The sequence below is a fragment of the Microtus pennsylvanicus genome, chromosome 6 (assembly GCF_037038515.1).
Source record: "Microtus pennsylvanicus isolate mMicPen1 chromosome 6, mMicPen1.hap1, whole genome shotgun sequence".
Classification (NCBI taxonomy): domain Eukaryota; kingdom Metazoa; phylum Chordata; class Mammalia; order Rodentia; family Cricetidae; genus Microtus; species Microtus pennsylvanicus.
The window spans coordinates 2416504-2429567 of NC_134584.1; the positions used below are offsets into that span (position 1 = coordinate 2416504).

The 13064-nt window shown below is 54.2% G+C and overlaps 1 protein-coding gene across 1 annotated transcript; it reads right to left on the reverse strand.

Moving 5' to 3' along the window:
• Positions 1-626: 626 nt before the first annotated feature.
• Fstl3 (follistatin like 3) lies at positions 627-5730 on the reverse strand. The gene is made up of 5 exons (XM_075975613.1): positions 5590-5730; positions 4255-4440; positions 3092-3307; positions 2023-2250; positions 627-1939 (listed from the first exon to the last, which is right to left on the reverse strand). The coding sequence occupies exons 1-5, from the start codon at positions 5684-5686 to the stop codon at positions 1896-1898; spliced, it is 771 nt and encodes a 256-aa protein (XP_075831728.1). The 5' UTR covers positions 5687-5730; the 3' UTR covers positions 627-1895.
• Between the last annotated feature and the right edge of the window lie 7334 nt (positions 5731-13064).

Below are 13064 nucleotides of genomic sequence, written 5' to 3' on the forward strand. Positions count from 1 at the left end.
CTCAGAGCTGGCTGGAGAGTCCTGGGAACTGAGGGCTTGGGCTGCAGCATCCACACTAAAGGAACAGTGGCACCGAAGGCTAGCAGGACACATGGCCTGATGTGTGCCAAGACCCTTCCACAGCTCCTGAGCTCAGGTCCCCCTTGCCGGTGGCTCCTGGGCCTCTGTGCATTCTCTGTTTGCTATGGACGGCAGTCTAATCCCACTAACACATAGACAGGGGACTAATATATATAGTGATGACAAAAATAAAAATGGTAGCCGGGCAGTGGTGGCGCACGCCTTTAATCCCAGCACTTGGGAGGCAGAGGCAGGTGGATCTCTGTGAGTTCGAGACCACCCTGGTCTACAAGAGCTAGTTCCAGGACAGGTTCCAAAGCTACAGAGAAACCCTGTCTCGAAAAACCAAAAATAAATAAATAATAATAATAATAAAATAAAAAAATAAAAGTGGTATCACTCTATCCCTGAAATCGAAGATCAGCCTGGCCTCCTATGCTAAAGTTGCCTCAACACAGCAGTCATTGTATTCGTCTTCGCTCCTGAGCCATCTTGTCCCTGCACCTCTAAGACCCAGAAGGGCCCACTTCTTCTCCCTCCCCTCCACTTGCTCCTTGCTCCTCAGGAACCCACGAACACGCACCATATCTTTGGAAGCTTTCAGGTGGTCCCATGCTCTACCCTAGTCTCCAGGCTCAGAGAGAAAAGGCAGGTGGTCCTGGTCACCATAGTGGTTTTATTGTCTTTATTTCTTTGGTGAGGCAGAACCCCAGGGTGGGAGAGGCTGCCTTGGCTACCTGCTAAGAACACTTTTTGGGATACTGCAAGAAAGGCCCAGCTGAGGACTTGAAGGAGGATAATAGAAAAGACCCTGGGAAATCCTTTCCCCCACATGGAGGGCTCTGCATGCTATGATTCTCTGTATGATTGAACATTATGTCTTCCTTTTTAAAGTTTTTATTTATTTACTTTTTTTTTGAGACAGGGTTTCTCTGTGTAACAGCCCTGGCTGTCCTTGAACTCACAGAGATCTGCCTGCCTCTGCCCCCCAAGAGTTGGGATTAAAGGTGTGTAAAAATATGGGCCTGTATAATATGGCCCTACAACCACCCAACCCTTTGTAAGTTTTTTAGAGATATAAGGTCACAGGCTGGCCTTGAACTCATTGTGCAATCAAGGGTGGCCTTGTACTCCTGATCCTCCTGCCTCTATCTTCCAAGTGCTGGGGTGACAGGCATGTGCCCCCGTGTCTGTTTTACGTGGTGCTGGAGATGAAGGCCAGGCCTTGTGGGAGCTGGGAAAGCACTGGTCCCCTTCAAGGCACACGGGTAACTCTGAGTGGCAGCTGTCAGAGGGAAGGGTCACGCCCCAAGCAGCACCAGGCTGATGTGCAGGGCGGTAGGCACTAGAGTGACTCTGGAGTGCTCTGGGCACAGTGAGCCCTGGCAGCCACTGGCTACCCTGGCCTGTCAGTCAGCCACGGCCTGATGCTTCCACTAGGTCCTTCCTTAAGTGGAGCGAATAGGGAAGAACCCAGGGTTTCTCTGGGCTGAGGCCGAGAGGCCCTGTGTGAACCGCAGTTGAGGCGGACACAATACCACTGACCGTGCCCTGAGACTCAGCTCCAGTCTGAAAAGCAGGCAGAGAGATCAAGCAGGGGTCTCCGTGAAGCTGCCCTCCTTGGGATCCTAACTTGGTCCTAGTACCTGGTGATGGCACATAAAACTCTTATAGAACCTCCCTTCCGTCCTTGTGATACATGCTCAGGATCCTAGGGGACCCCAAGTGCTTTCAGGCCAGGTTTGGGGAATGTCCACGTGACATAAATTAGAATCTTTTCTGTGACAATAAATAAAATCGGGACGGCCTCAAATCCCAGGCCCAGCTGCTGCAGCTCACAGGAAGTTCTCTTCCTCCTCTGGTGGTACTTTGTGGGCACCTGCAGGGGTGGAGGAAACGGACGAGAGTGAGCGCACGTGCTATCCCTTGGTGGACCAACGCCCAGACCCACATGAGTCTCACCTGTGCAGATACCTGGGTGGCGAACGCCAATGGAGCGACCCAGGAAGCAGGTGGCCTGGCGCAGGTGACAAGAGGAGATATAGGTAACGTTGTTGTTGCCACAGAGTTCCTGGCCGGGGCTGGAAGGCACCGGGCAGGGGGCAGAACGACACACCACACAGTGAGCGCTGCCGGTCTGGTCCACAAGGCATGAATGGGGGCGTGGGCACACTACGTGAGCACAGGACTCTGTGGGCCGAGAGAGGGCGGGTCAGGTCCTGGATGGTGTTTCCTCCCAATGAGTCCAGCTACCCTTAGACTAGGACTCCTCTAGAAAGCCCCATTCCTAGGACCTAAAGGTACCGCCATTCTTCAAGCCCCGCCCTGGAACGCCAGCTCAGACCTCGGGCAATACGCCGCCCTAGAGGGCAACCCCCACCCTAAAACGCGAGCCCGGCTCACCTCCGTCCAGCCCAGTCCTTCAGAGACAAGCCCCGCCCCCAGGACAACGCCCCGTTCGGCCAAGCTCCACCCACGTCCCCCCTCCCCGTCCATCCCTAGCCTCTTTCCCGGCTGCGCAGCGTCTCCCTCCCGCGCCAGCACTTGTGAGGGCACGCTGGCCGCAGGGCTTTGGAATGCTACGTGCTGCCGCGCGCAGCCCAGCCCCCGGACACGCCCGAGAGTCGCAGTTATCCCGGGGCTCGGGCTCGGGCTCAAACTCTGAAGACACCCACCTGACCTGACCCTCAGGCCCCTCCGTAGAAGGCGGCCGTCGTGGCCACGCCTCTACAGAGCCCATTTACCAACATTTGCCCCCCCACCCCGTACAGGTCACGCCCCTCAAGGCCCTGCCCGGAACAGCCTAAGCCCCACCCATTTCAGACCATGCCCTTAAGTAGGCCCAGCGCTCCCCAAGCGCCTCTGCTCCAGGCTCCGCCCCTGCTTGGTCACACCTCCCTTAGTCCCCGCCCCTCAGCCGCCCGACTCCACCCCCAGCATGCACCACCTCCCCGTCTTATCTCCCTAAGTCCCGCCCCAGACCCCGCTTTCATCTTCTATGGCCCCGCCCCTCCACGACCGCGGCCCTTACTTTGGCAGCGGCCTCGGTACATGACGCGCAGGTCCGGGTGTCCACGGCAGCGCGTCACGCGCAACTCGCACTCGTCCCGGTAGGTGGCGCCGTCAGAGCCGCAGACCTGCAAGCCCGTGGGAAGCCCCTCGCAGTCGGGTGCGCACTCGCAGTGTGGACGGCCCCCCACCATGTGGCACGCCTTGCCGGGGCCACACTCCACGCCGTCGCAGGAATCTAGGGACACAGAACGTGCACAGGTGTGGTTCACCTTAGCGCACAACGCCTGAGTGCCTGAGCCTAGAGGGTTCCCACTAGGGCTTGGGGGAGGGGTTCACCCTGCACATCCTCATGTCTCAGGTGGAAAAACTGAGGCTCGCCTAGACAGAGTCTTGTGTTAGGGTTTTCACCTTGCCCCACACAAGACTTTATTTTGTTATTTTGAGACAGCATCTCCCATAGCCTAGGCTGGCCTTGAACTCCTAATCCTCCTGCCTCCTACTTCCCAAGTGCTGGGAATCCGGGCCTGCACCACCACTCCTGTCCATGTGTCCCTTTTTACCATTTTACAGATGGGAAAACTGAGGCTGTTATGGACCCCAACACATCCTAGCTTGAGAACATGATAGACTCATGGACACCCTTCCCTCTCCCAGTTCAGTTGCTTTGTGGGTCTGGAGAGCAGACCTTGAACTCTCCGGAGGGAGCCACATCACAGGGCCCACCCACACACCCACGCACCGGGAACTGACCCTCTAGCCAACTTCAGGAAACCAAGGACTAAAGGGGAGGGTCAAATTCCTTTCTGCAGGACCCAGGGACGCGGGAGGCAACCATAGGCCCTTAGGCCCAGGCCTGGCCATTCTGGGTGTGTGTCCTCTTCCCAGAAGCTAGGGGTGGGGTCTGGAGGAGGGGTGTGTGGCAGTGGGCTTGGGACACAGCCAGGCTGATGTGACATTAATCCTATCCCAGAGGCCAGTGCGGGTCTGCAGCCTCGACTCCTGGCTAAGCTGCCTGTGGCAGCCGGCCCTCCTACTAGAGAGGGTGTGCGCTTCCTTGTGGGCTCCACCCAGCAAACTCCTAATCGTCTCCCAATACCCTCCATCTAATGTCCATTCTCTCCAAGTCCGTCCCCAGCACTATCCCCAAGCCCACAGAGAGACCGTCAGGACCCCACCCCTCACCTTTGCAAGGCAGGCAGTGCACCAGGCCCAGGAAGCCCAGCAGGCTGATTTTATTCCCTGGGTGGGTGAAGTTGGACCAGGCTGTGTTGATGTTGCTGGAGGCGCAACACTCCTCCCGACTGACGTCTGTCTTCAACACCAGGCTGCAGGTGGCCTCTCTGCCCTGCTGGAGCCAGCACACACCACCTATGCGGAAATGGAGGAGGAGGGAGACTCCAGACCTCATCTCTACCTATGAATTATTCTGTGCGGACGTTCTCTGTGTTGCAAACTCCTAACCAACCCCCCCATACTCCAGGTCTAATGCCCCCTCCAACTGAGAGGTGCCCATTGCTATCATGGATATTCCGCCCCCCAACACAGGGGAAAGGCACAGAAAGCCACAGTTATGGTCCTGACTCTGCTCTGTGGGGAGCCCTCTTCCTCTGAGTCGCACCCCAGTGCTCCACCACCAGCTCCTGCCCAGCCTCCGGCCTGAGAACTGGCACCCTGCCCAGCCCCTTCAAATGCCAGGCACTCAGCATGTGAGGGTCTGTGGGCCTGCACTGGCTTCCCGCCTCTGCCCTGTCTAGACAGTGCCCAGGGCAGCCGAGCCCCCGGCCTGCAGCCCCCCCTCGCCTGACCCGCCTCTTACTCACTCCAACTGGGGAACATTCCCTCTGCGTGAGCTCACTCCCCTGGGATGGGACGGGGGACGCGGCCCTAGGGGAGGGGGCTCGGCTCCCCTGGAGGCCAGCAACCCTGCAGGGCGGGGTGGAGGCTGGAACGCAGAACCCTCGGCTTTCTTCACCCTTAAATGGGGACAGCTGCATCCCCTCATCCGTGCTCAGGACACACTACCGACCGCCTTCCTCGAACTGGGCCCCAGCACCTCAGCAAACACTTTTCAAAAGAGGGAAACTGAGGCTAGAGCTCTCCCAGCCAGATGCAGGTACACCATTCCAACAGAGACGGTCCATCTAGGGGATCCTGAAACCCTCCACCCAGATGGCATTAGCAGGTCCAGCCACCCAGAGATGTCTCTCTAAAAGAGATGTCTCTCTAAAGGAGCCACCCACAGTGTCACTTACAAGGTTCATGACCCCAAGCCTCAGTTTACCCATCCTGAGAACGGGGATGGAAAAAGTACCCACAACTTTGGGTTCTGTAGTCTCATGGGAAAGCAGGTAAACAGTAAGAGCTTAATAAATAAATGTCAGTCCTCTCTTGAGGCTGGAGGCGTGGAGCACCCCACTCGCCTACCAACCAGAGCGCACCCCCAGACATCCCCCTGCCGCATTCCGCAGGCCACGTGGGTGGCCCACTCTCCCGCCCCTTCCGCCCAGCCCCACTCACCGGGCGCGGAATCCCCCGAGCCCATCACGGCACCCACGGATCCCACCGCCCAGACCAGGGCTCCCCAAAGCAGCGGCCACAGTGCCCCAGGACACATGGCGAGTGTGGAGCAGCGGGGACTCTGTGAGTGCGGGCGCCTCGGCCTATAAAAGCCCAAGGCGGGCGGGGCCGGCGGCGGGCGGGGCGGGGCGCGGCGGGACGGACGTGTCCCCTAGGCGCAGGGCCCGGGCCTGCGCGGGGGTGGCCGCCGGGGGCAGGCCCTGTCCCATCTGGGAACCAGACAGTTGTCTAGAAAGAACAGTCCACAGTGGGGTCAGGTCACAAACTGCGGCCCGGGGGGCATGTTCTGGGAGTTGACTAAGGTGGACACCTCCAGGTGCCTTTGGGGTCTCCACCTGGAGAGCGTCTGGAAGTTCGGGCTGGGCACCTCTGGTCAGACCTTCTTCACACTGACAAGCCCCAAGGAGGCAAAGGGTGTCCCTGAGCTGTTCCCAGCCGTTTAAAGGCTCATACCTCTCATTCTAGCCGTTGGGAGGCTGAAGCAGGAGGATTGCTGCGAGTTCCAGACCAGCTGAGGCTTCAGAGTGAGTCAAACACGAGTCGAGGTCATCAATAGCTAACTCGGTGGGCAGAGGGCTTGCCCAGCATGCACGAACCCTGGATTCCGTGGGCACGATGGCGCACACCAGCCTTTCCACCTCGCAAGCTGACCACAAGGCTGGAGGATTAAGGTCAGAAGGAACTTCAGGCCAGTCTGGGCGACCTGAGATTCTGTCTCAAAAAGAACAAACAAAACCCAGGGGTTAGAAGATGCGTTCAGGAGTTAAGACTGATTGCCATATAAACAGGAAGACCTGTTCAAAAAACTCCAGCACCTGTGAGAGACCGTAAGCCCAGCACTGTGGGCACCGGAGACCGGAGGGCTCGCTGGGCTCACTGACTGAGAGCCCAGCTCCAACTTCGGCGGGAGAGTCTGTGTGGAAGGGGTAGGGCCAAGAGCGCTAGAGCAGAACACCTCATGTCCTCTGGCCTCGGTGGGTGCATTCGTGCATCTGGACCCCCACACCTCTCAGACAGACATCATCAGGCACGGAGGCACACCCTAAAATCCCAGCACTTAGGAGGGTCACAAGTTCAAGTCCAAACCGGTCTACCTAGAGAGTCCAGGGCAGGAAGACCCTGTGTCAAAGCAGTCAGGACGGCGGGTGCCTGTGATCCCAGCACTCAGGAGGCAGGGGCAGGCTGATCTCTGTGAGTCCAAGGACAGCCTGGTCTGCAGAGTGAGTTCCAGGGCATGGTGAGACCCTGCCTAAGAATAAGCACAGCAAAAAGGTGGCTCAAAGGGTAAGGTGCTTGCAGCCAAGCCTGACAACCTGAGTCCCGTCCTCAGGACAGACACTCATGGCAGGAGACCTGATTCCTTCAAGGTGTCCTCTGACCCCTACACCTAGCTGTAGCACACATATACAAAAAAAATGTGTTGAGAAGGAGTGGGAGACTGTCTCCTCCTCCTCCCAGGTAGAACACAGGTGCCATGGATTCCCACAGTCCACAAGGGTAACTGTTGAACCCAGAACCTCCTATCTGAGGGCCAAAGTAGCCAGGTCACTCTTCCTTGAAATGCTCTGGAGTCCTATGGAGTCGCTCGTGGAGTTGAGATGATTAGTGGACACGCTGTGGTGTTGGGGAATCCCAATAAGCAAGAATGATCTAGAACCATCCTCACCCAGCTCATGGTTTAGACAAGAAAACACACAGATGAGGACTTGCAGTTAAGAGCACTGACTGCTCTTCTAGAAAACTGGGGTTTGGTCCCGAGCACTCACATGGAGACTCACAACTGTCTGTAACTCCAGTTCCAGAAGATCTGACACCCTCTTCTGGCTTCTTCAGGTACTGCACACACATGGTGCATAGGCATGGCAAGTGAAGCACCCATTCACATAAAATAAATATACTTGAAAAATACACAGATAAATTAATTTAGAACTAGAAAATACAGAGGGTACTATAGGGAGCACTGGATTTCCTGAGATCACCCCCATCCTAACATCTACTCCAGACCCCTTCAGGTGACTTCTTCCCCCCAATTCTTGGCATCCTGAAGCTCCAGCGGATCCACTGGCTGTGGAAGGCATCCTTTTCCTCACCATAGCTGTCCTGTGCCAGTGAGGAGGGATCCTGACCTGGCTCTGGCTCCTGGAAGTCCCCCAAGGGTGTTCCTATGTTGGAGTGGGGCACGGGACCCTATGTTCTCACCAAGAGTTTTCAGGAGGGAGCGGAGGGGGTGGACAGCACTGACCTTGGCCGAGGCCTGACCGGGTGAATCAAAGGACCATTGTGTGGTTGGCACAGGTTCAGGGCCCCTCTGTCCTGCTCCCACATACTGGAAATCCATGGGTTCCCCAGGGACACCCTTGGCACAAGTGTCCCCAGCTCAGCCTTCTCTTCGGCTGCCCACTTCCTACTGACTCACGCCCCATGATCTCTGCTCAGCTTCCCAGGTTTCTCTCTCACCCAGACCCAGGAGCACAGAGGAAATGACAGGCTCACGACCCCGTGGCCCCTGACAGCTAGAAAAGCCTGGAGGGTGAAGCCATGCTTGAGAGCAACAGAAGAGGTCACGGCCAGCTGAGGAGAGATTTGTGTGTACGTGTTTGTGTGCGTGGCGGCCAGAGGCCGGGGCCCACACCTGATTACTCCCCCCTTATATTTTGAAATGGGGGTCTTGGGGACACTGGAAGTTAAGTCACTAATTCAGCTAGACTGGTTGGCCAGAGAGACCCAGGGGTCCTCCTGTGTCTACCTCTCCAGTGCTGGGTTATATCCACACACCCAGCTGTGTCCACGGGTGCCAAGGATCTCAACTCAGAACCCCACGGTTGTGCCAAGTGCTCTGCCCTTCAGCCACATCCCAACCCTCATCTCTTTTTGACAAAATGTCTGGCTCTGTAGCTCAGACTGGTCTGGGGCTCCAGATCATTCTCTACAGCTAAGCACAAAGGAAGGATCTGTTGGGCTGGAGTCTGAACGATGTGCCCGGAGGCACCCAGGACGACTGGAGTGGGGCAGACAGGGCTCTAAGCCAGAGCCTGGGGATCTGTCCCTATCTCTACTTACAAGAAGCTGTCCAGCTAAGGACCCTCCAAGTCTTGAGTGCAATGTCGTGATGCTACACAGGCATCCATTCCAGGCTGAGGCAGGAGGATGACAAGCTTTGGCTAGTCCTGGCTGCAGGGAAAGACAGGGCCAGTCAGGTGTGGTGGCATACACCTTTAATCTGTGATTTCAAGGCCAGCCTGGTCTACTAGACTGGTTCAGGCTAGCCAGAAAACAATGAAATTTAGAAACCCAAACAGACAGAGTCACAGCTCTAGCTCCGGGAGTTGGAGTGGCAAGTCCTGGGCTCCACCCCCATACCTGAGAGACCAGTACTCAGGAAGGGGAAGACTCTGGGAGGCCAAGGTCATTCAATACTGTATATTGGTTTTTCGAGACAGGGTTTCTCTGTGGCTTTGGAGCCTGTCCTGGAACTAGCTCTTGTAGACCAGGCTGGTCTCGAACTCACAGAGATCCGCCTGCCTCTGCCTCCCGAGTACTGGGATTAAAGGCGTGTGCCACCACCGCCCAGCAACACTACATTTTTTTTAAATTGGTATTTATTGAGCTCTACATTTTGCTCTGATCCCCTCCCTGCCTCTCCCCTCCCCCTTTCAATCCTCCCCCAAGGTCCCCATGCTCCCAATTTACTCAGGAGATCTTGTCTTTTTCTACTCTCTACTTCCCATGTAGATTAGATGCAAGTCTCTTTTAGTGTCCACATTGTTGTCTAAGTTCTCTGGGATTGTGGTTTGTAGGCTGGCTTTCTTTGCTTTATGTTTAAAAACCACCTATGAGTGAGTACATGTGATAATTGTCTTTCTGTGCCTGGGTCATCTCACTCAAAATAATGTTTTCTAGCTCCATCAATTTTATTTCAAAATTCAAGATGTTATTTTTTCCTGCTGTGTAGTACTCCATTGTGTAAATGTACCACATTTTCCTTATTCATTCTTCGGTCGAGGGGGATTTAGATTGTTTCCAGGTTCTGGCTATGACAAACAAAGCTGCTATGAACATAGTTGAGCACATGTCCTTGTGGCACGATTGAGCATCCTTTGGATATATACCCAAAAGTGGTATTACTGGGTCTTGAGGAAGGTTGTTTCCTAATATTCTGAGAAATCACCACACTGACATCCAAAGAGGTTGTATCAGCTTGCATTTACATCAGCAATGTGGAAGTGTTCCCTTTTCCCCACAACCTCTCCAGCATAAATTGTCATCAGTGTTTGTGATCTTGGCCATTCTTACAGGTGTAAGATGGAATCTCAGAGTTGTTTTGATTTGTATTTCTCTGATGACTAAGGATGGTGAACATTTCCTTAAGCGTCTTTCAGCTATTTTAGATTCCTCTGTTGAGAGTTCTCTGTTTAGGTCTGGACTCCATTTTTTTATTGGATTATGTGATCTTTTGGTGTCTTGAGTTCTTTGTATATTTTGGAGATCAGACCTCTGTCTGATGTGGGGTTAGTGAAGATCTTTTCCCATTCTGTAGGCTGTCATTTTGTCTTGTTGACTGTGTCCTTTGCTTTACAGAAGCTTTTCAGTTTCAGGAGGTCCCATTTATTAATTGTTTTTCTCAGTGTCTGTGTTGCTGGGGTTATATTTAGGAAGTGGTTCCCTGTGCCAATGTGTTCAAGTGGACTTCCCACTTTCTCTTCTATAAGGTTCAGTGTGGCTGGCTTTATGCTGAGGTCTTTGATCCATTTGGGCTTGGGTTTTGTGCATGGTGACAGATATGGGTCTGTTTTCACTCTTCTACACCAACACTACTCTCTGAGTTCAAGGCCAGCCTAGGCTACAGGAGCCCCGCTCCCATGTTTTCATTTTTAGACTGGGCCTGGTCCCCTCCTGTCTAACTTGCTGGATTGGAAGGCTGAGCCTATAGCTGCAGGCCGTTCCTGCCATGGCCAGAAAGAAACCAGCCAGGCAAGATGCAGAGCCAGTAGGGGCCATCAGCACTTGCTATGACAACACAAGTCCTGGGTTCAGCTAGGCCGGAACTCCTTCCCTGTATATGGAAAGTTTCTGCAGCATTTCCAAAGGATTGCTTTGCATTTCATTTAAATGGAGTCTTGAGGGCACAAAGTGCAGGTTCTTAGGACTCCGGACAGTCACTTCCTGTGCTTGCTTCAGCTTCCAGGATGTTGGGTGTAGCTCTGCAGGACGTTCTAGGCCCCACACTCTGGAGATGAGAACTCCCCTCCAGGGAAGAAGTGATGCTCAGAACCAAGCGCAGCCTGAAGACTCCACAGTGACTCTCTGGCTCCATACCATCCATGGCTTCCTATAGCCATAGGATACATCCAGGTCCAACCACCCAAGTCCAGGTCCTTCCTGTTTGCATTTTCATGTCAGCCCTTCCCCATAGCAACTCTCCCCTGCTATAAGGAATCCAATCTTAAAACAAAAAGGTTTATTTTAAATTATCTGTATATGTCAATCTGTGGGTAGGTATATTACATATGCACGTGGACACCCAAAAAAGGCCAGAAGAGGACGCCAGAACGTCTGAAGCAGGAGTTACAGGCAGCTGTGAGCTGCCGCATGTGAGTTCTGGGAACTGAACTCCAGTCCTCTGTAAAAACTATATACATGTGCTGTTAATCAGAGCCATCTCTCCAGCCCAAGGGAATCACGCAGCCCAGGCTGTGACCTTGGTGACAATGGTGAGTCTGAGTTAGCTGAAATGGGTCACAGTGTCGTCAGTCATCCCTTTTTCTAGACATTGACTCCCTGGAGATGGAGTGAAGGTCCAGCCTGCAGTGTCTGCACCAGTGTTCTCTTCTGTTTGCTACAGCAACAAAGCGGCGAGCTGTGTTTTCCGTTCTATTCTCTGGCAGTTCTGAGGACAAATCCCAGAGTTCTGCTGTACTGAATCCAGTTTGTCTGGGCTCTTTTTTTTGGGGGGAGGGGGGCTCTTAGAGTGATTTCTACCACATTTACTTGTGTGTGTGTACGTGGGTGCATATGTCAAAGTGCGTGTGTTTGTAGAGGACAGAGAACAACCTGGATCCCTCTTTTCACCAAGGAGATTCTGGATATTGAACTCAGGCCATGAGGTTGGTAGCCCTTAACCCAAAGAACCATTTTACTGGCCTCAATTTTGGCATCTTTTTGTTTTTCCAGCACGGAGGATTGAGGCCATATAAATGGACGTGCCCTACCTCTGAGCATCGCCCTCAGCCCCTCATGGGGAATTCTAGCGGGGCTCCACACCGACCACGCCCCCAGCCCTCACTGGGGAGTTTATGCATGGCTCCACCCCGGATGGCCAAGCCTCCAGACCTTCATCTTGAATTCTAGGCAGGTGCTCCAACCCTAAACAGTGGTCCCTAGATCCTCACTGGTGTTTCTGGGAGACGGGACCCTCTAAACCATGCCCTTGGCTCTTTGGTTTTTATTTTAGCACATGGTTTCACTAAGTTGCCCAGGTTGGACTAGAGCTCACTCTAGAGACTCTAGACTGGCCTTGAACTTGTGATGCTCCTAAGTCACTGTGTCCTGGAGCTAGGATGACTTGTCCTCTGAATACAGTAATTGAACAGGAACCTCCAGAGTTCATCTCAAAGGCACTGTTGCTTAATGGGGTGGGGTGTTGAGCAGCTGAGCTGTGTGCTAAGCCTACAGCCAGAGGCTAGGGAGAGCTGGGTGAGGAGCACAGGGAGCTGGGTGAGGAGTTAGTTAGAGCACAGGGAGCTGGGTGAGGAGCACAGGGAGAGCTGGGTGAGGAGTTAGAGCCACAGAAAAGGCTTTAGTTTTCTCGGAGGGGGACATTCATCACATAGGTAAGTCAAGCTTAAGGAGGAAGTGTGTCTCTGCACATGACTCCTCAGGAACACACAGCTTGCATCTTGGGCTCCATGTCTGAAGAAGGAAGAGACTCTTGCAATGAGGTTCACAGGCCCAGGCTCTGCTCCCCACTGTAGAACTTTGGAAATCTTCCCCTTCAGGGGTCAAGGACCTAGGAAGTGCCTGTGCCTCTTGTTGATCAGTGGGACTGAACCCTAGCGGGTCATCGGAAGCCTCACGATATAGATGACGCCCTCCTTCCCAATCTGTTTCACCAGCCATAAAAGGCACACAGCCACCTGTTTACCAGTGGACCACCTCAGGCCACAGCTCCCAGGGCTGCTGGATTCTGATCACTAGGTCTCACCTGCAGTACAGGACTGGATGTGGACCTGGGTGGCCAGTGGCAAGCAGCAAATACAGGGGAATGAGGTTCCTGGAAAGTAAGCTCTCTCATGGTTCCGAGAAAGGTTAAACGATCTGCTCAACGCCAGACAGCAATGGCCTGGTGGGAGGTCAACTCATGCCCACTGCCCAGTAACTTTATCAACTACCCTAAGCTGCCCCGTGGAGGGTATCTC

Bases quoted from the DNA above. Each gene is read 5' to 3' on its own strand.
- Fstl3 (XM_075975613.1), bottom strand. From the start codon at position 5,686: ATGTGTCCTGGGGCACTGTGGCCGCTGCTTTGGGGAGCCCTGGTCTGG. The intron at 3,308-4,254 runs GTGAGGGGTGGG...CTGTGTCCCTAG, and splicing joins GCACTGCCTGCCTTGCAAAG to ATTCCTGCGACGGCGTGGAG. The intron at 1,940-2,022 runs GTGAGACTCATG...CCACCCCTGCAG, and splicing joins CCACCCAGGTATCTGCACAG to GTGCCCACAAAGTACCACCA.